General features: G+C 37.6%; 2 protein-coding genes across 2 annotated transcripts; one reads left to right on the top strand and one right to left on the bottom strand.

Annotated features, from left to right (window-relative positions):
- Positions 1-23: 23 nt before the first annotated feature.
- tspan8 (tetraspanin 8) lies at positions 24-10,875 on the bottom strand. The gene is made up of 8 exons (XM_005810173.2): positions 10,750-10,875; positions 3,636-3,698; positions 3,327-3,446; positions 2,049-2,123; positions 1,873-1,968; positions 1,510-1,623; positions 1,316-1,399; positions 24-616 (listed from the first exon to the last, which is right to left on the bottom strand). Exons 1-8 carry the CDS (start codon positions 10,804-10,806, stop codon positions 545-547), a joined length of 681 nt encoding a protein of 226 aa, XP_005810230.1. The 5' UTR covers positions 10,807-10,875; the 3' UTR covers positions 24-544.
- A 1,877-nt stretch (positions 10,876-12,752) lies between these two features.
- On the top strand, positions 12,753-25,782 carry LOC102225650. The gene is made up of 6 exons (XM_023350610.1): positions 12,753-12,805; positions 16,092-16,396; positions 16,708-17,782; positions 20,372-20,447; positions 21,055-21,352; positions 22,752-25,782. Exons 2-6 carry the CDS (start codon positions 16,117-16,119, stop codon positions 23,957-23,959), a joined length of 2,937 nt encoding a protein of 978 aa, XP_023206378.1. The 5' UTR covers positions 12,753-12,805; positions 16,092-16,116; the 3' UTR covers positions 23,960-25,782.
- Positions 25,783-26,050: the final 268 nt, after the last annotated feature.

Raw genomic sequence — 26,050 nt, 5'->3', positions numbered from 1 at the left:
AAATGAAATGCATCCAGTCTGGCTTTATTTGAATGAAGCTTTATTTCTCTTGAATAGAAAACTGACATTTTATGTTACATGGTTAGATGGATGAAAACAATCAAAAACAAGCCAGTATAGATTTTAAAAGTAAATAAAGAACTGTACAAGTTCCTGAGAAATAACCATTCACATGCAACAATATATGGAAGCCTGGTGCTGCCCAGTTAAAAAAAACAAAAAAAAAACATTCAAATCCAATTAACTTTGGTTTTGCTGAAGTGTTATCAATAACAACTATTGAGGCAGCTATTTAAATAAAACTCAAACAGTTCTATACTGATGAATGTTAAGAATTTCACATAACAGCTTAGTTTCACACAAAAATAAAAAATATTGAGCAAATCAAACCACCATTTTTTTTTTATCTTTCCTGGTCCTGAAACCGATATGTATACTGGCATTAATAGTAATATGCTCCTTCACAATAAAAGCTCAGAATAAACTGCATTAGTTCTGTTGTTGGGTAGGAAGGAACTGGCTGATTGGAGGCGACTCAGGTGACTCAGGCGGTGTCGACGGCGCTTTTCCTCCCAATCTGACAGTAGAGCATCATGGAGAAGACCATGCCGAAGAGCTGCAGAGACAAATGTACCAAGTTAACAAACATAGAAATACTAAAATAGACAGGCCAAGAGATTTTTTAGGTCTGTAGGCGTCTAGAAGCATAAAATAAATGAATAAAATAAATACAAACAACTTCTTTTGGCATCAATCCGATACAACTGCCCAAGAGTCGTTCGACCGAAGGAGGCTAGCAGAGGGACGGTTTTAGGGAACATAATACCAAACTAAACAAAATGCACAAAATTCACATTAAAACCTAAATAAATTATTTTAAACAGTTTCAGCAAAAAATATATAAAATGTTATTTTCACTTTAAAATATCAGGATGGAGTGTCAAACGCCGGGAAATTGTCAACGTAAAAGAAATAGAGCAACTGACAAAAATAATAATCTGACTAATTTTGAGATCAAATCCAAGAAAATCTCAGAATTCTAAGGCGAAAAAATCCAAATTCTGTGCAAAAACAATAGTCAGAATTTTTAAAGCAAAAATGTATATATATATATTATTTTTTTATTTTAAACCAATGGCCCTAATGCTCTTCTGTAAAAAACATGGACCAAGTCGAAGAGATCACCTGATTCTGGGGCAGTACCAAGTATCACCAGCAGGTGGTGTGAATAATTGTGCTGTCTGCTGTTAGATATTTATGGTTTAAGTGAGATTAAGTGTTTGACATCTTTAGAGCTCAGTGTGTGCATTTTTACCAGAATGGCGGCGACTGCGAAAGCTATGCCCAACGCCACCACCATGTTGTCCTTCATGTAGCTGATGATTTTGTCGTAGCAGGGCTGCGGGACGAGGACAAGACGCGTTCATCACAACATGAGCTGAGAAAGCTCTTAAAATTAAACAATTTTCAAAGATTAGTGCATCATTTCTTCACATCTCGTCATCTTACATCCTTATAGTTTCCATTGTTGCACCCGTTAGCTGGAGTAGTGGTGTTGCACTTGCAGGAATCTGGGATTTTGGTCCAGTCTGACGGTCCATTCATGAGTCCACAACACATGAGCTGCAAACAAAAAAGCAAGAATTAGTTTCACTCATTTAACTTAATAGTGAAACGTCCAACTCTGCATGGAAGAGCCAAATATAATCCTGTTATTAAAGAAAAACATTTTGTCGTCAGCTGGTGAAGGGACTAAAAGTGATGCAATGGCCTATTTTACAGAAATAAGCCGGGAACGTTACAGTGAAGCACAAGAGAGATGAAACTTTGGTCCTTCAGACATCAGATTTATAAAGTTTGTTGCATAAATACCTCACGCTGCAGTTTCTCCATGTCGGCAATCACTTCTGGATTCTGGGATGAAATTGGGGTGAATTCCTCCAGTCTCTTCTTCAGCCAGTCCTTCACCTACACAGAAACAAAGTTTAGTCCTTCAAACTCCAAACAATAAAAATATTAAGGAGTAGGGGACGATCCATCCATCTTACTGTGTTCCCCCCGACGGCTGCCACGATGCCAGCTGCCAGCAGCAGGACGAAGATGAGGAGCAGGAAGATGAAGAACTGCAGAGATGGAACAAAACGAATGCAGTTCATTTCTTCATCAGAATCCAAAATGTCTTTATTGGTACATTTCTTACACTTTGTTTCACACATCATCCTGTGCACAGCTTTCATAATGACATTAAAATAGTAGCTGCACATTTTAACGTGCAAACAGCAGGCAGGTTTGTTTGTGTGTCCAACAGGTGGCGCTGTTGGAGGGAATAATTGTCAGCATTATCAGTCCCAATTAAACCTATTGGCATAAAATCCCTTTTCTTTAGGTAAATACTCATGCAGTCACATGTGGGGTTCCCCAAGGTTCGATCCTGGGACCCCATTTAAAGTCTACACACTCCTACTAGCTCAGGTTACAACAAGCTGAATCTGAACCCGTACAAGCACAGAACAGATTATTAAAAACAAATCAATAACTTTCTCCAGCTGAACAGAAACAAAACTGAAGTTCTTATTTAAAAGAGGAACGATCTAGAGTTACAGATCTAGAGTCACGCAGCTTCAGTTATTACAGCTGGAGACTAGAGATCAGGCTGAAGTCTGAACCTTCAGAGTCACATAAAGACAGTTACAAAATCAGCCTTCTATCACCCGAGGAACGATTCCAGTGTTTCAGCTTCTATGTGCCACAAATCTGGAACAACATCCAGAAAACTGCAGAAAAACAGAGTTCCTTTAAGTTGAAGCTAAAAACTCACCTGATTAGAGTTTATTTTTATTACCAGCAACTGGAACATTTATTAACATTTGATATTCGCTTGATGGCATTTAACAAAACGTAATGTTTATTTGTTTCATAACTGGTGAATGTTTTAAAGACGAGTCCTTGTCTGTAAAAATGTTTTCACCCCAGTTACATCAAAATCTGCAAAACGTCCTGAGGTTTGAAGCTTGACTGTTGTGTCATCAAGCGTCAGATTAAACATAATTTAGCATTCTTGGTCCGTCTACATTTCAGGCAAGTACTTTTTATTTTTTTCTCGCAAGTCAATTTATTCAATTGACTGCAACTCCTAATTAAAATAAATAAATACATGATGTGTTCAGTGTTCTGCTGTTCACTAGAAGTTTGCTGGTCTGGTGATGTTTTGACAAGATCTATTGAGGCGGTTAAAAAAAATACCTCAGATCAGTTACTGACCTGCAGTTAAATCAACCCGTCGTTGCATGAAAATGACCTGGAAGTTGATGCTAACGGATTCTTACCACCAGCAGCATGCAGCGGCTCTCTTTGTAGGCGCCGCAGCAGCCCAGGAAGCCGATCACCATGATGATCACCCCAATCGCGATCATGAGGTCGAAACTAGGAAGATATTGATCTGTAATCTGGAAAGGAGGAGGTGGGAATTAATCAGGCATTGAGATGGGATCCAGCAGCTTCAGAACTGGTCAAGTCATGGAAAGAAATAAAAAATGAAAACTTCCAGTTGAATGAAAATGACTTGAAATGTTTATTTCCCCCAGCATGCAGAGAGGAAGATGATGCATTGATTCTCAATATAAACGGAGTCTCACCTTGTTTCCACCTTTGGTGACTTTCAGGTAAATCCCAACTCCAAGGATGACGCAACCGCAGACCTGAAGAGGAACAAGAGAGAAAGAAAAAGATTCAACATTAGTTTGTTTGCTGCAGGTTGTTCAGAGCAAGGAACCTTTAAGGGGAGACACAGTTTATTACACAATTATAAAAGTCATGTGGTGTGAATTTATTGAAAGTTTGTAATTTGATCAACAAATTAGGAGGTGGTTGTCGGTTTCTAGCCGTTTCAAACTTTAGTGAATATCTCCGTCTATGAGCTCCAACCAGGTGTGTTGCGTTCACAGACAAATTAGCTCGACTCAAACAAGTAAAATCCATTAATGAACTGACAAAAACAACTTTGGAAAATTTCAGTCGCTCCGTTCACTTCCAACGTCCATCATGGCGCCTCGAACGATTATGTGACGAAGTTGCAAAGGGTCAATAGGAGGCACACCAGACATTTAGCAACAGATCAGTTACCAACCCAAAACATCTACTCAAACTCTGGCAGTTAAATGCTTCCATACATCAGGGATGATAAATTAGGTGAAACGGTAAGAACTTCCTGTACCAACTATTACGTTCAACAATTATGCTAACCACTATTAGCAACACAAGCTAATGCATTTCACATTATAGTCCAATCAGTTTCACAGATCAATGTGTGAAACATCAGATGGATTTTCTTGCGGATAGTTGTATTTGGAAGGCAGCCATGTTGGAATTTGAATCCATTAGTTACAAATAAAGAAATTAAGTCAGCAGGTTATCGGTTGGGTCGGACGCCCAACCCAACAATCGGGTTGGGTGTCGATTTCAAACTTTTGAAATCCAAACCTCTCGGGTCACGGAGCGTTTCCAGCTGCTCAGTGGGTGTGACTCCAACATGCATTATTCAGCTCTCACACAAACCACCATAAACATGGTGCTGCGAGTGATTTTACGCCATAAATATTTAATCTGAGGAGGAGAGCAGAAAAACAAACCAGGCAGCCAGTCTGACTGATGGAGATGGCTGGTGAGGCGGCTGGACAAACAGGAAATCCGCCTTTAAATCGCTACAGTTACTGCAGTCAGCTGGTCTGCTTAAAATGTTCATTTAAAAGAATAAGACAAAAATAAAATTCTTATACATTTGTAATAATGTATCAGGATTTTCTGTTCCACATCATAATAAATCCTTGAAAGTGTTAAGAGGGTGAGGTTATTGATAAATCACTTCTAAACCTCTGAATAGACAAACTACAAAAACAGGAAGACATGATCCAAACAGCAGCGCCCGACCCAAACCTGTTCACTGGATAGACAGGATTCCCACACTCCGCTGCGCTTAATTAACCAGTAAATCCAGTACAACCACCATCAACTGCTGGCCAAATAAAGTTGAATAAAATAAATAATTGATTAGAAGTATGATAAAGTACTATGAGCTGTACTTAAAACTTTGTTCTAGTCAGAATTAAAAGTGAGAAGGGTTTTATTAAAGTAAACATTTCCAACTTTACATATAAAAAAACATTTTGTTACTTAAATCCCACAAAAACCTTCCTGTTTATCTGAAGCATTCGTTATGCAGATGATACCTTGTTATACCTTACAGAATAAAAAACAATACAGAGTAAATCACTGCATTTTTTTAAATAAATTGAAATACTTTCAGTCCTTTAGTTTTAATGTAGACGATGCAAATACATTTTTAGTCTTAAATACTAGTTCTGTTCAATTTCTGGGTTTTTTCAAGCCGCAGGTTAATTTTCATTAGAAAAACTTTTACTGAATAAAATTGCAACAACTTCATTTAAAGCATCAAGGTGCTTCTTTATCTTCATTTAAACACAAAACAGCACTTCTCTGTTGGAGATAAAGAAACACCTTCATCAGATGAGCTTCAGCATCTTTTCTGCCTTTCAGCAGGAAACGCCTGCAGATATAAAGGCCAACTCAGCAAACCGGTTCTGGAGGTGAAAGGTCATCCAAGGAGGACTTTCTATCAGTTACAGTTGAGTCATTAATCCTGCATTGTAGTCCAGTTAACAGATGAAAAGAAGTTAAAAAAACATTAAAGTACAACTAAAAACATTCATCTAAATATCCCCCAGTATTTTTTTATTTTTTTTGAGGTGGGAAAAACCAAATGCTGAGTTTTAGTTGTTGGAAAAAAACCGCAGGGAGTCAAAACTGATCCGGTTTATCTACAAACAGAACGAGCTGCTGGTCGACAGCCGGGGGAAAAACCACCGTCGTCCCGTCTGAGGAAACATTCAAATCCCAGTTCGACACCAAAAACTGTAAAAATGATGTTTAGTTTCAGCTGAAACTTTCTGACTGGACAGAAACCCAGAAGCAAAGCAGCAGATGTTTACTCTAAACAAAGAAAGAAGTCATTCCAGAGCTCTTTCTAGAAAACTCGACCGGATTACTGTGACGCAAACGCACAGAAACAACAAGAACCAAACCTGCAGAGGGACATAGCAACCTCACTGAATCAACAAACAAACACGGCCGCTGAGGAAAAGCAAGAAGGAGGATTTAAACTTCAGGCTTTTTTATATATAAAACTACAAAAACATGAATGTTCCACTAGAATTAGGAATATTACAATTAATCCAGATTAACAGTGTAAAAGTCGAACTTCAACTGTAAAGAAACCAACAATATTTACTATGATATGAAGCTTCAGGACTGCCAGGAATAAATCTGGATTAAGTATATTTAGGGAATAATCTGAATGAATTTGTTTTTAACATGGATTAGACTGTTTGGTCAGGATAATTTCTGGATTACCAGTTCACCACTAAGAACATAATTCAGCCCCTAAAGACAAGAATTACCTGGATTACATTTGGGACAAAAACAATATAATGAATATGATTATAGTTAAAGTCAGATTTAAATCTCAGATTTGCAACATAAAAACAGCAAATTAAGATCCAGAATCCAGTCAACACAGATTCTCACAATCGCTTATTAAAATTCTAAATTTAGATAATATGGATTACAATAAACTGGAGGTCCTGTCATGACATTAGCATTAGATTACTTCTTAATTTTAGAAATCGCATGTTAAACTGAGATCAGGTAAAACTAATCCATATTATAATCTACAAATCTTGTAAAACATGAATTCTACTTCCATATGAAAGACCAAGATTAAATGAGAAAAGACTGAGATTAAATGAGAAAAGACTGAGATTAAAGGATGTTTTCCTTAAGATTAAACGGAAAACATCCTGAAAATCTGGATTATTTTCTGTGGATTAAAGTGGATTCCTAGTCGTGTTTTGGTTTCATGTGTCTCTTGTCCCAGGTCCATTTCTTCTCAGAATCTTTTCATCCGTTCATCTCAAACAAAAGCGTTCATTCATAATCCAGAGCGTTTCGCTGCGTGGGCGTCTTCGTCCCTCCGCAGTGACTCACAGGCCACCAGTCTTTCGCAACAGGCTTCTGAGCAACGTGTTCAGTCATGTTCTCATAATCTGCGTCTGGATCCAGATTAGTTTCAGAAACCACCACCAGGTCAAACCCTGAAACTGTTGGAGAAATTTGAGCTCCTGCACCACAAGTTGGTCACGATGTTCAGTTTTCTGTCAATAACTTTTCTGCAGTTTCGACACAAATTAAACAAGAAAATGATCAAATACAAGAACCAAACTAAAACCACAATAATTCTCAGCAAATCTGCCAAAAAGGAAGAAAATGAAGGTTTAAACTAAATCAGGAAAAACTACAAAAAAGTATTTGTCCAGTTTATTGAGCAAATCTGTTTGGTTTTTTTTTTTAAAAGGAAATCTTTCATTTTTTACAAGAAATATCTTGGAATAAATGAAAAAAGTGGCAGTGGAAATAATATTTTCATTGTTCGTACATAAGAACTTAGTTAATTTAGTATTTATGCTTAAAAATTATAGCATTTAACTGAGTAATTTTGTATTTTTAACATTTCTTAGAAGCTCTTTACTTCTGCAAAACATTATTATTATTATTATGTTAAAAATCTGATTTAACTCAAGTTACAGAGTCATGTTGCCTTTGGAGGGAAAAAACAGACAGTGATTGCAGTCCTGATAAATTAGAAATGTTAGCCACATTGCATCTTTAATCTAGATTTTTCCCCTTTATATTTTAAAAATTTCATTCATATTTGAAGTAATTTTTAATCCATTAAAGTGTGTTTTCATCAAATGTTTGATATTCTGGTAAACTTTCACATTTAAATCTTATAAAAAATGATTTTCTGGGAAATGAGGTCGTTTTCTATTCATAAGGATTAAATTTGCAGATATTAAAATGATTAAATTTGCAGATATTAAAATGTTTAAATTTGCAGATATTAAAAGGATTAAATTTGCAGATATTAAAATGATTAAAACATGAACACATTCAAGTCATCAGAAGTCGACCCAGCTTGATAGCTGCTGTATTTTAATTTTTTCTTCACATCTTTTCTAAGATTGAATTATGTGTACAAATAAAATCTGGTGTTTGTTGAAGTGGAAACGTTGCAGAATTGGATCCCTGCAGAGTTTTCAGAAACACTCGGCTGTTTGCATTAAAGAGGTTTTGTTTGTTTTTTCTCCCGACTGCAGATCATAATCGTTTCTGCTCTCAAATGTCAAAGCAGGAAAAAAAAAAGTCACGATTTCATTCAGTCTGGCCGTAGTTTCACATATAAAATACAAAACGTATCTCCTGTCTGAATCCAAATGTTTTTACGTTCTGAACTGGATCAGAACAGAGCCGGGATTTCTGCTCAACTCAGAGGTGAAAAACAGACGCAGGTCCAGTTCAGCCAGATTAACTCAAACTGGTTTCAGAGTAAATAAAGGAGCCGCCTCAACATTTCCATCATTCTGTGAAAACATGGTGTCCAACATGGCCGAGTGGGTCGAGATCCAGTTAGCATCGATCTGGAGGCGTTTCAGGAGGACGGGAAGAACCACAGATAAAAGCTGCACTGACAAAACAAATGAGTTAAATATCTGCACATAACTGCCAGGAAAAATAAGAGATTTTAGGAATGAATATCTAAAATTCAAACACTTAAGCACTTTTAGTTAGGCAAAACCATTTCATTAATAAAAAGTTTAAATTATAAACTTAACCGTTTAAAACTCAAGCACCTTTGATTTTATATGAATATGCAGGAAAGTTTCTGCTGTAGGTTTAAAATAAATAAAGCAGTTTATTTATAATAAAAGCTTCCACCTACACTTTATGTCCTCTGCTTTGGCAGAAATTTCATTATATTTCATCTATTCCTGTATCAGTTTTGTCTTTTTTACGTTTTCACTGGTTAAAAATGATCAAAATAAAATCGTGTTGTTATCTTTAAAGAAGTTCATGTTGGTTGTTCAAGTTAAAATAAACTGTAGGAACAATAGAAGTAAATCCTACAAAACATCTAAAAAAACAAAAACAAAAAAGCCCCGTCTTGAAACAGGAAGTTTAATTAGGAGGAGATTGAAAATGTTGGTGATCGACGTCCACAAAAGTTGCGTTGACTGGTGAAAATTGCAAGTGCAACATTTGCAAACCAGAGTGAATTTGCATCAATATAATTATCAAAACTGCCTGCAGTGACTGACAAGGCCTCAGGTCAAAGGTCAGAGCAACAGAACTGGATTTGTGCTTTAGTTTTATAATAAAAATATTGCTTTTTGTGTCTATAGTTTAGTTCCAAATATATTTAGTAACAAGTTCATCACGAGTCATTTGAATAAATTTGACTTTAATTTCAGCTCAAAACTTTCACCGTTTGTTCTGGTTGCAGCGTCTCAAACTGGAGCAAAACGTCCAGCGAAGCCTTACGACGAGTTCTACAAACATTTCTGGAGACGTTAAAATGTTTTGTCCACCGGAAGCAGCCAGTCACGCCTGCCAGGGCGTAAACTTTATGAGAAAGGCTGCTGGAGGGCGACAGCAAAAAGGAAGCTTCAGAACCAGTTCCACCAGTTTACAGGTGCAGAACTGGTTATAGTTCACCATTACTCCCAGGAGTGTCAAAACTAAACCAGCAGGCCCAGTTTACGAGCAAAACTCCTCGGCTTTCACCAAAAACAGGCTGAAGACACTAAATAAACGGCTTAAAACTCCACTTCTTAACAAAAGACAAGACCTTTCCAACAGATTATTTCATTTCTATCTTTTAATTTTCAAAAAATGTGAAGCTTAGATCATAAATTCAGAAGGACGTTCAAACAACCCACATCTTAACTGCAAATTTTTGTTTTGTTTTTAGTGTGAATGTCTTGGCACACTCAAAATAAGATAAATGTAACTTAAAAATAACTTTTCAGAAAGCTTCTTTCAGGTAAACAAAACATTTTAACTTAAAACAAGCTCCTATCCTGTTGAAATGTTACTTCTTAGTTAGTTTGTTTCTTTTCACTTATACAAACATGTTTGCTCTAGAAACTGGACCAAAAATATCTGGTAAGATTGTGGATTTGAACCGTAGCGAAGCACTTTCAGCATGTAGTGCCACATCCGTTCTCAAGTAAAGGTAATTTTATTTATGTAGCACATTTTCAGCAACAAGGCAATAAAAAGTGTATAAGTAGCGATTATGAGGCATTTTCTGATCAAAACAAAACCTGCAGATGTAGTTTTGTGCATCTATTAGGAGAAAACAAGCATTTAAAAAGTGCATCTTTGAATGGTGGAATGAGGAATAAAACTTTCCAGGAAGTGGTTAAGTACCAGGAGACCATGTTCAGCTGAGCGTCATCTCGTTTAGCAGCAGAACCGCCTGCCTGGTCCATTAGCGTCCATTTAGGGGGAAATGCAGCTGAATGAGAGAGACGAGCTGGTTCTGCAGAAACAGGAACGGCTCTAAATGGACTCCAGTGTTTCTGGGAGAACCTGGCCACACCCTGAAACTCAGCTGGTTTGGTTTGAGGGCGAGGCCAAAAATAAATAAATAACACCTGTTCTACAAAAGTTTATACATAAAAACAACAACATGAAGTGATCAGGACGAGAACAGAAACAGATTTAAAAAGCTTCATTTGAGATGTTAAATACCAAAAACCACCTCAGAGCAGGTAGAAAAACTAAAAAAAGAATCTCAATTTAAACTAAAAGATGATTTTTATGTGTGAGACTCACCCAGAACAGCAGGTTGAAGAAGAAGAGCAGATTCTTGACACACTTATTAACCGCCATGGTTCCAGTCTGAGGCTCCTCACAGCAGCAGCAGAAGCAGTCAGAGCAGAGCCGGTATCACCTGGACGCTTTTCCTCCTGCTGCTTTTCTATATCCCCCTACAGGCTCCGCCCCCTGCAGGCTCCGCCCCCTGCAGGCTCCGCCCCCTGCAGGCTCCGCCCCCTGCCGCTCCTCCTGCTCACAGAGCTTAAAGATGCAGAAAATACTAAAGTTTTACCAAAAAACACTCAAATAAATCAGATTTATTTCAATGGGTTTTTCAGTGGTAGAGCAACATAAATGCTCTGATGTGACGTTTAAATTCAAATCCCCCGATCCGCACTGCAAAAACAGAAAACCTTAACAGGTAATTTAAGTTTAGTTTCTAGTACAAATATATTAATACACTTGAAATGAGACTAAATTAACTCATTAGTAACTTTTCAAAAAGAAATAGGAGCTGGATTTATGTAAACAGAACTAATCTCAAAATTTATATTCTGAACAGATTCTTTATTTTGAACCGATTCCTTATTCTGAACAGATTCTTTATTTTGAACAGATTCCTGAATCTAATCTAGTTCTACATTCTGAACAGATTCCAGAATCATTTATAATAAAACATTCTAGTTCCACTAGCAGATTATTTCACTTATAAAAATACATTTTTCTCATGTTATAAAAACTAAAACTTTCTCATCAAAACTAAGGAATTATTTACTTAAATAAATCTCCTGTCTTCAGGAAAAGTTACTTAGTTTTGTCTCATTTCGAGCGTACTCAGATATTTTCACTAGACAGTAACACAAAGATTTGATCTTATAATCAGTGAAAATGATAAAAATAAACAGCAGGAACCTCAGAAAGACGCTTTGAGGACTCTGTCACAGAAAAACCTCCCAGTTTGTTAATGGACCCGGCCGGCCGGGTCGGTATGAATGAAGTTTATTTCTCAGTTGGTCTGTGAAGCTGATGCTCAGGACGTTTCTGCGCTGTGATGCGTTTAGAGTTATGAGATCTCGCCGAGCCTGAGGTGAACAGATGAAACGTTTCTCTGAAATGTTGAGGACGGATCGGAGAACGCAGCGGCTCAGATGGAGGCGTGGTGGGAAAATGCTTCCGTTATCTGAAGCATGAAAACAATTTAACAACCTGATATGTGCACAAGAGTTAAGAGTTTTCCTTCCTCTTCTGCATTGATGCACAATCTGTGTCATTTTTGTAATTAAATAAACTTTTATTGTAGTTCCAATTAAGTTGTTTTCATGTGGGAATTAAAGTTGATCTTCCTGTCAGATTATTTCCTCCAGAATAAAAGCAGAGAGAAAATATCTGGAGAAAATATCCGCAATGACGTCAGAGAAGAAACGATCAACCTGTGAAGAGTTATGAGGCCATTTTCAAACTGAAGTGCAACTAATTTCCAAAGATGAACAGATTCAAATAATCTGAACAAATTCCCGGCTCTCATTTGATTATAGATTTTATAAAAATACTTTAATTTCATCTGAACTTATTCCCAGACACTAAAAACAAATTTATTTTTTAAAGAAATTCATGACTTTGAAAGATTCCTGAGTTTAACCTCGTTAAAGATTCTGAACTGATTCCTTATTTTGAACAGATTCATGTGTTTGATCCAGTTCTAGATTCTGAACGGATTCTAAGATTCATATTTGAACAAATTCCAAGATGCTAATCTGATTCCTTATTTTGAACAATTCCCAATTCTGAACAGATTAATTTAATTGATCAATTTTGAACAGATTTCTTATTTTCAACATATAAAATGTATGTACAAAATTATTGTGGAGTAAAAATACTCCTAAAAGTAAATTTTTTCCAGAGTTACTCATCTAAATAGTTACTGTAGAAATGAGACTTCATCGCCATCTAGTGGCAGCTTTAAAGAATTACAGCCAGTGGGTTTTATGTCCCTCCCTTTTATAGCTCATTCATGAAGCAGACAGAAAAAGAGGAAGCACATGCGAGGAAGAACCGAGTCTGGACTCCCGTTTTAGTAAGTAAACATTTATATTCTTCTGCTTTATTGGATTGCAGGAATAATCCCATAATCCCTGCGGATGAACTTCTGCTTTCTGGTGAATTTCACAGTCGCTGTTTGTTCTCTAATCCCCAATGTAAAAAAAGAAAATAAACCGCGTAAATGTGCCATAGAAATGTGAAGGGAACGTATTTCCCCTATTTTCTACTTCATGTCATTTTAAAAATTTCAGGTTTGAATCAACAGAAATGTGAAAAATTTAACAAGATAAACTGCTACGTTACTTTTTGAAAAAATCCGTTTCAGAGTTGACATAAATATAATTTTCTGTTTTATTACGGAGAAGTTTTGTAGCCTAGATTAGGCTTTTAGTAAAATACAGCGCTTTGTTTGCACTTTTATTTTCTACTTTTGCTTCTTTGTCACGTAAATGCTTCACACACATTTCATTTTAAACAAAGACAACCCAAATAAACACAAAAAGCAGTTTCACATTGATTATTTTATCTATTAATATACAAAAAACAATCCTATCCAACAGGAGAAAGTAATAGCCTCTTATTTTATAAAAACGTTACACTTTTATTTTTTAGAAAAGTCCAAACTTTTCTTTAAAAAAAAAAAGCTCACTTTTGTTTTGTTGACACTTCAAAATACATTTTATTTATAGTTTTATTTTTACTTATTTTGGATATTTGAAATGTCTTCCAGTTTCAGTGTTAAATATTCTTTAAACATGAAAGTTTATTGATTTTTTAGTTGCTGTACTTGCATTAATATGCCGTTATTGGTATTTTATTAGTTGGAAAATGGTCTCAAAATGACAACTGTGTCTTTCCTACAATAATTTCTGGGAAAATTTATGGTCCAGATATGATAACTTCTGCTTCCAGTGCAGATAAAAACCGTCCTGATGGGATAAATCAGGATGTCGCTCAGTTCCCGTCCAAAGGTTCGGTTTCGTTTTGCTTCCTCGGTTTATTGACCCGTCCAGCAGTTTGACTTAAACAAAAAACATCACTGTAATAATAAATCAGGTAAATGCTGATTAAAGAGTTTTTGTAGTTTTTCTGCAACTTGAGGCCCAGAGATCAGTTCACTGAGCCAGTAAATGTGTAGATTAGATTAGATTAGATTAGATTGCAGAGTTATACACAGTAAAGTGAAATATGTTGTGGTACCTGCAGCCAAAGAAAGAAACATAGCAAAAGAAAGCAGGAGTTTACAGCACATTAAGTCATAATTAAAATGATAAAACTATAAAATTCTAATCTTCTGTCATAAAATTAGTAACAGGATGTAATAAAGCATCTTATTACTTCTTCACAGCAATAGGATGTGACAAAGTGCATGGAATAAAACAAACTGGAGATACTGAATTATTTAAGCCTCAGAAGTGAAAAAATGAATCGTTTGTGAACAAAAAGTCTTTTTCACCTTTCAGCCTTAGACCTGACAGTCTGGTAGATTCAGTTTGATTCGTGGCGAAGCGCCAGGTAGCCACTCCCCTCTGCTGCACCTTTCTGCAGCTTCTCCGCTGGTTAGTGATGAGAACCAGGTGGACTCAACCAGAGAGCGCAGGTAGGTTTGGTGTGACTGACCCGTCACTCCTGTTTGAAGGACAGGAGCAAACAGTGCTGGCAATTCAGAACTGTGCAAAAGTTTCTACAAACTGTGAAGGACAGCCGGTAAGCTCCACAATGCTGCTGCTGCTGTCCTGAGTCTCACTGGAGCAGAACATGGACTCTGATTGGTTGTTGTACTGAACAGTTTTAATATTCAAATCAAGTCAAGTGAGTAATTTAAAAAAAATCACTTGGTCTTTATTGTTTATGGCAGAAAGTGAAAAATGAATAAATGTTGAATAGAATTTTGACTAAAAATATATTTAAGAAATGTTGATAAATATGCTAATTTATTTATTGGTGTTGAATTTTACTATAAAATATTTGCTATTTATTATACTTTTGGAATAATTAGTTTAAAGGGGTGGAAATCTGTTTGATTATTTCACAATGTATTTATCTTGTTAATTTCAAAATGTAATAGATGTGTTTCCGTTTCTTTCAGCTATGTGGCTGGAAGGCTAAAAACTATGATGACCATCATATAAAAATAAAGATGGATCAGCTACAGTGGAGGCTCTATGAGTGAAATCCAGTTAAGATTCACAGTAGAGACTTTCCCTCTCAAGTGGGGAATCGCACAGGAAACCAGACTTGATAAAACTTGACAATTTGGGCTGTTGTGGTTCTCTGGTCAAATCAACCAAACCATTTGAAAAATCTGTTCCCCTCCTGGCCTGTGGGGGCGCTGCACCAATAACCACTGAAGGAAACATGAAAACTTCCTTCTTCACAAAATGGAAACAAAATGGATTAGCGTCAGATTTTAGCGGTTGTAGGATTTCTCTTTTGTCTCAAAACCATGAGTCATTTCTCATGCCAGTGCTAAGCTAGCACATTTGTTTTGCTTGCATTTACCCATAATGCCCTGCGCTGTGGTCCTCTTCCTGCTTCTGGAGCGGTCTCCGGTCCATTTGGTCCGCTTCAAACCAGAAGCATTCGAACTCTGGTTCACTTATCTGTACTGAGACCGAGGTTTGTACCAGAACTAGCTTTTTTGGTTCTTATTAGAGTTTGATTAGCATTCACACCTCTCCAAATGAACAGAACCTTCTAGGTAAATGGACTGCAGTTGGATTAAAGCGGACTGAACAGGGTTGGTGGGAATGCTCCCTTGGGGCGCAGGAGTCCGGTCCAAAATCAGGAAGTGGTCTGCAGAGCAGGGAATTCTGGGTAAATACAACCACAACAAACGTGCTAGCATAGCGCTAGCGGGAGAAATGTCTCATGGTCTTTAGTCAAAGACAAAAGTGAAATCCTTGAACCACCAAAATCTGACACCACTCCAATTTTATGTTTTGTGAAGAAGGAAGTGACTCAGTGTTTTCAGAGGTTTATTGTGTCGTTTCCTTCAGTGGTTCTTGGTGCAGCGCCCCCACAGGCCAGGAGGGGAACAGGTTGCTCAGAGGGTTTGGTTGGTTTGACTCAGAGCAGAGAGAAAGAACCACAGCAGCTGGAAATGTAACAAATGTTGTGACTTTGGTCCCAAACTTCAGAATAAACTAATACCAATTTATCCAAATGTTTTACATTCATGGGTTTTTGGGTGCTGTCAGATTAAACCAAACTAAATTCATTGTTTATAGTGAACATTTGTTTAATTATGATAGTTTAAAAAAAAAAATCAAAGACAAGCTTCAGTAATTTAGTATTTTGTGTATTTTTTGTGTTTTCAGGGTCTCAGCTGGTTCCTAAACAACAATGGCGACAGCTAAAGAGGATCTGTGGAAGACCCTGGAGGACCTGACAGGCGACCAGTTCAAACAGTTCAAGTGGCTGCTTCAGGCTGATGGGAATGACCCCCGGTCCATCCCGGTGTCCCGGCTGGAGAAGGCGGACCGGACAGACACGGTGGACCTGATGGTCCAAAGGTACGGCGAGGCCGAGGCGGTGAGGAGATCGTTGCAGGTTTTAGAGAAGATCAGCAGGAATGATCTGGCACAACATCTGTCAAACACAAGATCGGCGCAAAGAGGGGACGGTAAATATGAAAACTGTTATTGTTATAATGTCCCAAAATTCTGACAATCTCAGATTTCTGACTTTAATCTGAGATTTCTGATTTAAATCTCATAATTTAAATTTGTATATCATTAAATATCAAAATTCTGACTTTAATGAGAATTTAGGTTTGTGAGGAATCATTTTATCTTAGATTTCTGACTCTAATGTGAGAAATTTTACTTTCCTCTCAGAATTCTGACATTAACGTTACAATTTAAGTTTGAAGCCATCACTTAATCTCAGAAATATATGAGTGGTCCAACTGATTCTGTTTTTGCTCCAATCCAGGCCTGACTGCTGTTCCTTCCCAATGTGAAAGTGAAAGACAGAAGTCCAGACTGAGGGAAATGAAGTCAGAAACGAGGCTGAAAATAAAAGAGAGAAAGATGAAGATCTGTGAGATCCAGCGTTCAGCAGAGCTGAGCAGGAAGTCTGCCGAGCGACAGACCGCAGAGAGTCTGCAGACTTTCAGAGTTTTAATCCAGTCGGTCCAGGAAAGTCTGTCCCATCTCACCGAAGCCGTCGAGGAGAAGCAGAAGACTTTCCAAAAGCAAGCGGAGCAGCTCATCAGAAAGCTGGAGAAGGAAGTCTCAGAGCTGACGAAGAGCGAGGCGGAGCTGGATCGTCTTCTCCTTACGGATACCAACCTGCAGTTCCTCCAGGACGTGGAAACCTCCGACCTCACAGAGTTCTCCGTTCATCAGCCGTCCTACGGCGAAACCGTCATGGCCTCCGTGAACAAGCTGAAGGAATTGCTTGACGGAGAAATGAAGAGGTTCCTCAGCAAGGCCAAGCTGATCCGAATGCAGCAGTTTGCTGTCGATGTGACTCTGGATCCGGACACGGCGCATCCCAACCTGGTTTTATCTCCAGACGGGAAGCGGGTCCACTGTGGCGGCGTGAAGCGGAATCTCCCCGATAACCCGGAACGGTTCGACACTGCGGCCAACGTTTTGGGCAGGCAGAGTTTCTCCTCTGGGAGAGTTTATTTCGAGGCTGAGGTGAGAGAAAAAACGGCCTGGGACGTCGGCGTCGTCTACGGGTCGATTGGCAGGAAGGGGTCGATCTCGTCGAGCCCCGGCGGCGGCTACTGGGCCATCGGATTACGAAGCGGGGATACGATCAAGGCGGCCGGTTTGAACCTGGATGTAAAAACTCCATTGAACAAAGTCGGTGTTTTTGTGGATTACAAGATGGGCTCCATCATTTTCCACAACGTTGATTCTGCAGAAGAGATCCACCGATACTCAGACTGCTCCTTCACGGAGAAACTTTATCCGTTCTTCAGCCCCGGCGTTTATCACGGCGGCTTGAACGCCAAACCTCTGATCATCAAGTCACCGCCATCCAACTCCATGAATTAAAGCATCTGCAATTCAACTGGTTGTTTTTTTATGATTCCATTTGTACGGCGGAGTTTAAAGTCATAATATTACGAAAATAAAGTCGCATGAGATTTAATACAAGATTAAAGTTGCACTAATATGACAACAAAGTCATATTTGAAAAATAAAATAGAAATAATATGAGAATAAAAAATATTTTAAGAATAAAGTAAAAAATTCTAAAAATAAAATCAAAATAATACGAGAATAAAGTCAGAATATTATGAAAATAAAGTCATAATTATGACACTAAAGTAATATTTTAAGAATAAAGTCAAAATGATGAGAAGTTGAAATAATGAAAATAAAGTTATAATATTGTGGAAAATAAAGTCAAAATAATATTAGAATAAAGTCAAAATAATGAGTATAGTTGTAGTTATTATATAACAATAAAGTAATATTTCAAGAATAAAGTCATATTAATACAAGAATAAAATTATAATATTTTGACAGGGTTGAAATAATACAAGAACAAAGTCATAATTTTATGCTTTTATTCATGTAATATTTTTATTTTCAGAGTGTGGTCCTAACACTTTATACGATACTTTATCTAGTGGGTGTTTGTGTAAAACTTGCATCATAAAATCAAAATAATTAAAAATGTTCCATTTTACACACAACTTCTCCATGTTTTACTGTCAGAGGTTTAATATTCCTGTTGAAACTTTGTTTTGCGCTGTGATAAAATTCAAACTCTGTCAGTCAACATTTAGTTTCAGGCGTCAGTGTGGGAGTTTGAACGCTACGTCACTCATTTAGCTCAGTCACTAATAAAAAAACGAGTTACAATAGAAGCTAGAATAATTACTGGTTTCATTTAATAACATCACATTATTACAAACACGTTCGCTCTTTAATACTATAATAATTTTCCTGTTTTTAAAACAATTTGAGCTGTAATTGTCATGATTGTATTGTAGATATTGCCAGGAGACGAGATAAACTATTTTCAGGTAAACAGACAAATTATGTAGACAAGACGTTCAGGTTGTAATAAAACCAAGTCCTTTTTTAATTATACACAACATTACGTTTCTCTGTTATTGTTACCATCATTAATAAATAAGGGTTTGTTCTTTTTGGATATCACTGGGTCAGATCTTATTCTAGATATGTCTGTCAATATTTTCACAAATATTTACTAGGCGTGTATTTTTGAAACAGTTTGAAAATAAATATATAAAATATAACTTTATATGTCCCACAGATGATACATATGTTTAAATTAAGAGCTAAACGCCAGTAAGGCCTGCAAATAGTTAAATTGAAAACATAATTGTAATTCAGCTATTGTAATTATTTGTATGCAAAACATTTGAGAAAGGGCCACAGGTTTATTGTAGTACCATCTTTCTGCCACCAGATGGCAACATCCGCTATTTTCGCTGTTTTCCCTCCGGGTTTTCTGAATCTCATCCTATCCATCTCTTTTTCTAAGAACATTTCCAAACCGTCTCTTTCCTCTCGCCAATCTGTTCACTTCTAATCCCGTCCATCCTGATCATCCCAATGAAAATCTCTGCATCTTATTAAATAAGAGGTGGGATCTAGACAATGTTTTTCTTTTCACAACGTGTATAAAGTTTGTTGAATTGATGCGATTGATATGAAAAAGGAGTAATAAATCAAAACCGTTGTGCAGTTTTCATTCTGATTATAGTTATGTGACAAGTTAAAGTTCAGACTGTAGATGTATAAATAAAGTCAAAGTGACAATATACATCTACAGTATATAGTAATGACATCTTAATACCTCAATGTAACTACACTTGTGTTAAGCCAGTCAGATTGAAATCGTAAAGAGTAGTCATAAAGTTCAATAGGGGTCAAAGTTCATGTGATGAGCAGCACAATTAAGCAGATTCTGTGAACAGCATTTATTCACAGAACACATTTCCATTTATAAACAAAGGTGTATTATAATACAATAGAAGTATTATAATGGTATTTAGTAATATAAATTGAATATATATATATATATATATACATATATATACAAGGCAGCTAAAGAGGTAAGATTATTTACTTTGGTACAATAGCGCTCAGTGATTGGCTGGTTGGACTTACTTTCATATGCTACTGTAGCTGTTGCATTTGCATGCAAAAGGTAGTGGGATCGATGCCCGCATCCTCCAATTTTTCATCATTTCTTTTGCGTTCAACTTCATTTCGACTGTTATTCTAATAAAAATATACCAAAGTATTGACGCTGTTCTACTCTCACCAGTGATCCCTTCAAATCAACATGAAAATCGCAGCAGTTAACACGTCATAAGTGTTTACTAAAGAGCTATCCTTTAACAAAGATATCTTTTTGACAGAGATATCCTGTTAAAGAAAGGATATCTCTATCTTTAACAGGACAGATATCCTAACCTGTTAAAAAGAAAGCATAATTGATCCCCTTTAAAGCTTCAACAGGAGCAGATTTATGATTGATGATGGGTGTTTTACTGTCTGCACGTTTGCTGAAGCTGCTTTCAGTTTGAAGAGTACGCTCCTCCTCTGGAAGCATAGGAGCTGATAAGAGACACTGACGTCTACAGGAAGTCAGACTGAAGCAGGACTGAAACTGTTACACCGTTAGCGGACAGAAACATTCAGCTGTATTTAAACAGCCGGGTTGGACTGAGATGGGTGAGTTTTCCTTCTACGCTTGATTCAGTAGCAGAAAATATAGAAATACTCGGCACAAGAACAGAAACTAACATGTTTAGCAAAGCAAAGAACGAGGTTTGCTTTCTGTTTGATAAACGCCTCTCTGTAAAAATAACGCAGAGATGTTCCAGGCTCTTTAAAGCACTTTAAAAACAGTTTTACACAATTAAAAAACAGATTTTTGACTGTTAGTTCTGTCGCTGTAACAGAAAACACCTAAAACAAAGCTGGGCTAATTATATAACCAGAAACATTTACAGAATAAAGAGTTTTTAAACTAATATTTCCATGAAGGTAAGTCAGGCAGTAAAACAAAACAAAGTGAAAGAAATATATCAATCGGTTGCATTGATTTGGAGACATGAATTCAATCAACAAAGCAAAATGGAAACTTTCATTTGGTGTTCTGCGTTGAGAATTAGAGTTGTGTATTTAGCCTTTGTACATGACATGGAAACAGGTTTTATCCTGTAAAAATCAACCTTGATTTGCAGAAGTAAGCACAATCTTGTTTGGAGTATATTTGTTGGATCTCATTTAAAGACATTTATTTTAACTAAATATTTTTCTGTCTCCATATTTCCAGAAGTTCCCCAAAAGTGACAGCATGGAAAAACTTTCTGTGGAGCTCCTAAATACTCTCAAGAACTTGAAGCAGGATGACTTTGAACAATTTAAATGGTTTTTGAAGCAGGATGACATCTTGAAAGGTCAAAAAGGCATCCCAGAAGATGAGCTGGAGGGGGCAGAAAGATGGGAGACGGTTGATCTGATGCTACGCCAATACAAAGGCCCTGGGGCTAAGCAGGCAGCAATCAATATTTTACAGGCGATTGGACAGAACAACCTGGTGGAACAGTTAAAAAGATTCTGTGAAGAACAAGGTAAGGGAAAATAAAACAATTCTGACAATAGAAATGTGGAACCATGTGTATTAAATGTTTCATTGACGTTTAGTCTCACAAATGTGTGCTAAATTTGCCAGCACAGTTGTGTGAGTGGAATAATAAGATACCAAACACACACCCTAGTGGAACTCCTGTGCTCAGACTGATGGACGCACTATTTAATCTAAGTACAGATTTCTTACTTAGAGCTACTGTAGAGAAGAAATCCCATCACACTGAAAAATTTTACTTTGCTTTGACACGTAAATGTTTAGTTTCTTGTAGTTTAAAAAATATTTTTTTTCGAGATTAATGTGCCGCACATACATGTTGTCTTCAAGCAGACTTGAGCTCTTCTGTCTCCATCTAACTGGGTTGCATAGTTATGTGGGTGTCATTTTGAGGGGTGAAACGATACCTAAATCTCATAAGACGAGACGAGAGGTGATATTAAGTTAACAAGAACAAAATGAAATACTTTCAAGAAAACTTTAAAAGATTTATGCTGCAAAATGGCCTTTATTCTGCATTTTCATTTTCACCTGAAGCTCTTGTCTGATTTCATTCACCTCTTCAGACCTTGGGACAGTGCTTCAACCATACATGGTCTTCAGTACAACATTTACCATTTCCTAGTTGCTACTGATAGCATGCGATTGTGAAGTAGCTCAGCGAACCCCTAGACACCAGCGATCAGTTGTTTTATTAATGCTTTCTGCCTCCATCAGCCTCTCAACAACTTGAAGTGCTCAGATATTGTTCGTCTTTCTCACTTTGTTGCCATTTATCATTCCTACTGAAAAGCCAAAATGCTGCCAAACAGATGATTTAAGGCTACTTAAGGCATCTTCTTAACCGTTGCGCATCAATTTACCCTGTGCGCGGTCCGGTGGGGACACAATAACCCAGCATGCGCTTTTACAAGTTCTTTTTGTGTGTGGTTTTGAGATCAGCTTGACTGGACAATCCCACGCTTTCCCGCTGTCCGACCGTGACATCTGGTGCGATCCTCCTGAGCGTCACATTAAGACCGAGGGTTAAGTTACAACGATGGCAACTGGCTAATGCTCATGAGATAGCAGTCACCGCAACAAAAAATATGGTGACGTTTTATCTTGTTCTCGTTACATTTTCAGTAAAGAATGATGGTATGGTTAGTCTCTGTCGTTTAGGTTTCGTCCATTTTGTTGGACGTTAGTTCCCAAAGTTCTCCCCTGATCAGTTGGGTGTCCTTTGGGTAGCCTGTTGCATAGCTCCACTTCCATGACAACAGGTCTTGAAAGAGTCATTGGTAAAATTAAACAAAATATATTGCAGCACTAATTCTGATATGTAAAAACTAGAGTTGTTTGTCCAGATGGAAGAGCTACTTCATGGATGCCTTGCTTTGTTTCAGATCTCAACCCTCGGCATCTACGTTTTGTGACAGAAGGCATTGGAGAAAAAGAAGCCGAGTTGGAAAAACTCCGTGAGTTTGCAGTGGACGTAACCTTGGATCCGGATACGGCGCATCGCGATCTTGTCCTCTCCAGTGATGGGAAACAAGTTTACGACACTAATGTGACCAAAGATCTCCCAATGACCTCCCAGAGGTTTGACACATGTGCCAGTGTAGTAGGAAAGGAGACATTTTCCTCAGGAAAGTTCTACATTGAGGTTCAGGTTGAAGGGAAAACTGATTGGTCTGTTGGGATAGCCCACGAGTCCATCAACCGGAAAGGGAAAATCTGCCTCAGCCCCAATAATGGCTTCTGGACTATATGGTTAAAAGACAAGGTTTATGAAGCTTTGGCAAAGCCTTCAGTCGTACTCCCTCTGAAGTCCCGTCTTCAGAAGGTGGGAATCTTTGTGGATTATGACAAGGGTCTCGTCTCCTTCTATAATGTAAATACAGCAGATCTGATCTATTCATACAAAAAATGCTCCTTCAAAAAAAATCTCCTGCTGTATATTAATACAAGTAGTAACTGCAATGGCAGAAACTCTGCTCCGATGATTATCACTCCTGTAGTTGACAAGATAAACAAAGCAACACTGAGGAGTATCAAGGAGTTTGCATTTGAGGTGACTCTGGATCCAGATACGGCACATCCAGAACTAGTTTTATCTGACAATGGGAAACGGGTCCATCATGTAGATGTGAGGAAAGACGTTCCAGACAATCCAAAGAGATTCAGTGACCATGTCAGTGTTTTAGGAAAAAGTTTCTCCCATCAAAGATTCTACTTTGAGGTCCTGGTTAAAGGGAAGACCGACTGGACTATAGGAGTCGCCACCGAGTCGATTGAAAGGAAGGGAGAACTCACACTGCAACCAGAAAGTGGTTTCTGGACAATTTGTCTAAGGAATGGGGAAGAATATGAGGCATTTGATAAACCAATAGTCCGTTTAACTAGAAGATTAAATCCAGAGAGGGTGGGAGTATTTGTTGATTATGATGGAGGTCTGGTCTCCTTTTATAACGTAGATACTGCTGATCTTCTCTACTCCTTTACTGGTTGCTGCTTCGCAGAGAGACTTTTGCCTTTCTTTAGTCCCTGCACTAATATTGGAGGTACAAATTCTGCTCCTCTGATTATTTCTCCTGTCAGTCTCTTTGATTAGATCAATCATATCGTCATTTGAAAGACCTAGAGACAGCGACGAGTGACGGTGCATCCTGAGAGAGTCACCAGTCCATCTCAGAGACACACAGGACAATCAACCATGCCCAAACAGTCTCAGACCTGAGGTAGACTGAGGGTACATTCACACTAACCCTGGTTAGCCCACTTTGAAATAGAAAGTCTAGTTCAGTGAGAACGTCAAAATCTGACGTGGACCAAAAAAGCAAACTCTGGATCGCCTACAAACCTAGGTCTTGCATTGGTTGAAGTAGAATCTGGCATGGTTCAAATTAATATGTGAATGCCAAGCGGGCCAGAGACTGTTCCAAAGACAGAAAGCAAACTATAGCATTCTGGGTAAATACAACCACAACAAACACATGTCTACTTCCAGAAGGAGAAATGGCTCCTGGTCTTTTACCAAAGGACGGAGAAATACTACAACCACTAAAATCTGTTGCCACTCCATTTTTGTTTACATTTTGTGAAGAAGGAAGTTGCGCTTGGCGTCTCCCCAGAGAGAACCTAACTAAGTACAGGGAGAACATGTGAACTTCATGCAGAAAGACCCCAGCTCAAGGTTCAAACACTTATATGTCCAATCCAGATTTCAAGCATGTAATTCAGTTAACTTTGATGATTCTGGCTTATAGCTAATGAAGCAAATTCAGTTTGTCAGAAAAGTACATTACATCCAACAGGTGAAAAAGGATTTTAATGCAAAAATGTGGATGAGTTGAAACTATGTCCATGCCCCTTACAGTACAGCATTTGCTCTGAAGTCCAGGTTGCTTTGGTATCGGTCAGACAGTCAAGAACAGCACCACATGGTGATTAGACCAACTTTTGGTACCTTTGGCTGTGTGGGTTGGTGTGGGTACCAAGTCCTGTTGGAGAATGAACTCAACATCTCTAAAAATAACATCAGTAGAAGAAAGAATGAAGTGATCCAAAATGTCCTGGTAGATGACTGTCCAACACCATCAATGAGGCTCTTAAAATCCTCACTAACTGCGGAAACATCACACTGGAACTAAAACGACCAGATTCCCACAGGTTCTGGGACCTTAATTTCAAAAATTAAATTCAAGGTTTTGTCTTAAATTTGGACTTTAAACCACTGGGAAAGAGTCCAGTCCTTTTTCTCTCTGGCCCAGGCGGGACCTCTGTCCTCGGTGAAGCAGGTCAACTCAAGGAATGCGACTGTTGTAGCCTGGATATGTCTTGTGAATCTTTACTTCCCAATACAGGCTGCAGTAATCCCTGCTGTTTGTGCACCTTTTTTCTTCCACTCTACTTCCCATGAATGTGCTCAAGTTCTTGTTTCTGTTTTTACTAGTTTGTTTCTATCCAATAAAACTTTGGGTTTCATCTGAAGTTATAGAAAAGAAAATGTAAAATATATGTGTAATGACTCTATAAGTTGCCATTTTTGAGCAGAATTACTGAAATAAATTATTTTTCAATGCTGTTCTAATGTATTGAAATGCATCTGTATTCTTGCACCATTAATGTTTTATTTTGAAGAGTGCACCGGTTCATACTGTCCTAAATTTCACAGGTTGTGTAAACCGTTTCCGTTATTCTCTCAGTCCTGGTCTTGTATGAATTTTGTTTTTTTCCAGCTTGAGACTTTCTTCCACTTTCAGCACCTGTAGTTCCTGTGTTTGTTGCTTTGCGATGTGCTCTGGTTTGTGACTCAACGTCGTGTTTACAGACGAGTAAATCATTGCACTGGCTTATTTGGTGCTCCAAGTACTGCAGCAGTTAAAGGACTTAGTTCATTAAAGTTTGAAATGTTGACCAAGACTTTTAGGCAAATCAAAATAAAATGCAATTCTTAGAAAGCAGGAACTTTGTGTTTTTTCTTCTATCTAGAATGTTTTATTTCCAAGTTTACAAGGAAGTATGACAGATTTGATGAAACCCAGTCTCTATATGTTGATAAAACCATTTTTACGAAACAAAGCTTTGCTTCAGTGCTAATATACAAGCGATTTTAGTACTTTAGAAACAAATAGGTTAGAGAGTAGCTTTGGCCTTCACCTTTTTTAATTCAAAAGTTCAAATAAAACAGCAATAAACTAAC

The sequence above is a fragment of the Xiphophorus maculatus genome, chromosome 17 (genome assembly GCF_002775205.1).
Source record: "Xiphophorus maculatus strain JP 163 A chromosome 17, X_maculatus-5.0-male, whole genome shotgun sequence".
Classification (NCBI taxonomy): Eukaryota; Metazoa; Chordata; class Actinopteri; order Cyprinodontiformes; family Poeciliidae; genus Xiphophorus; species Xiphophorus maculatus.
The sequence above is the reverse complement of the archived record's forward strand: the minus strand, read 5'-3'. Positions and strand labels throughout refer to the sequence as shown.

What these genes read in the sequence shown, in the direction of transcription:
- LOC102225650 (XM_023350610.1), top strand. Translation starts at nt 16,117, where the DNA reads ATGGCGACAGCTAAAGAGGATCTGTGGAAGACCCTGGAGGACCTGACA. An exon ending in CCATCCAACTCCATGAATTA is followed by an intron (nt 17,783 to 20,371) that starts AAGCATCTGCAA and finishes GTCAGACTGAAG; the next exon opens with CAGGACTGAAACTGTTACAC. An exon ending in GCCGGGTTGGACTGAGATGG is followed by an intron (nt 20,448 to 21,054) that starts GTGAGTTTTCCT and finishes CCATATTTCCAG; the next exon opens with AAGTTCCCCAAAAGTGACAG.
- tspan8 (XM_005810173.2), bottom strand. Translation starts at nt 10,806, where the DNA reads ATGGCGGTTAATAAGTGTGTCAAGAATCTGCTCTTCTTCTTCAACCTG. An exon ending in TGGAGAAACTGCAGCGTGAG is followed by an intron (nt 1,624 to 1,872) that starts GTATTTATGCAA and finishes TTTTGTTTGCAG; the next exon opens with CTCATGTGTTGTGGACTCAT. An exon ending in TCGCAGTCGCCGCCATTCTG is followed by an intron (nt 617 to 1,315) that starts GTAAAAATGCAC and finishes TTGTCTCTGCAG; the next exon opens with CTCTTCGGCATGGTCTTCTC.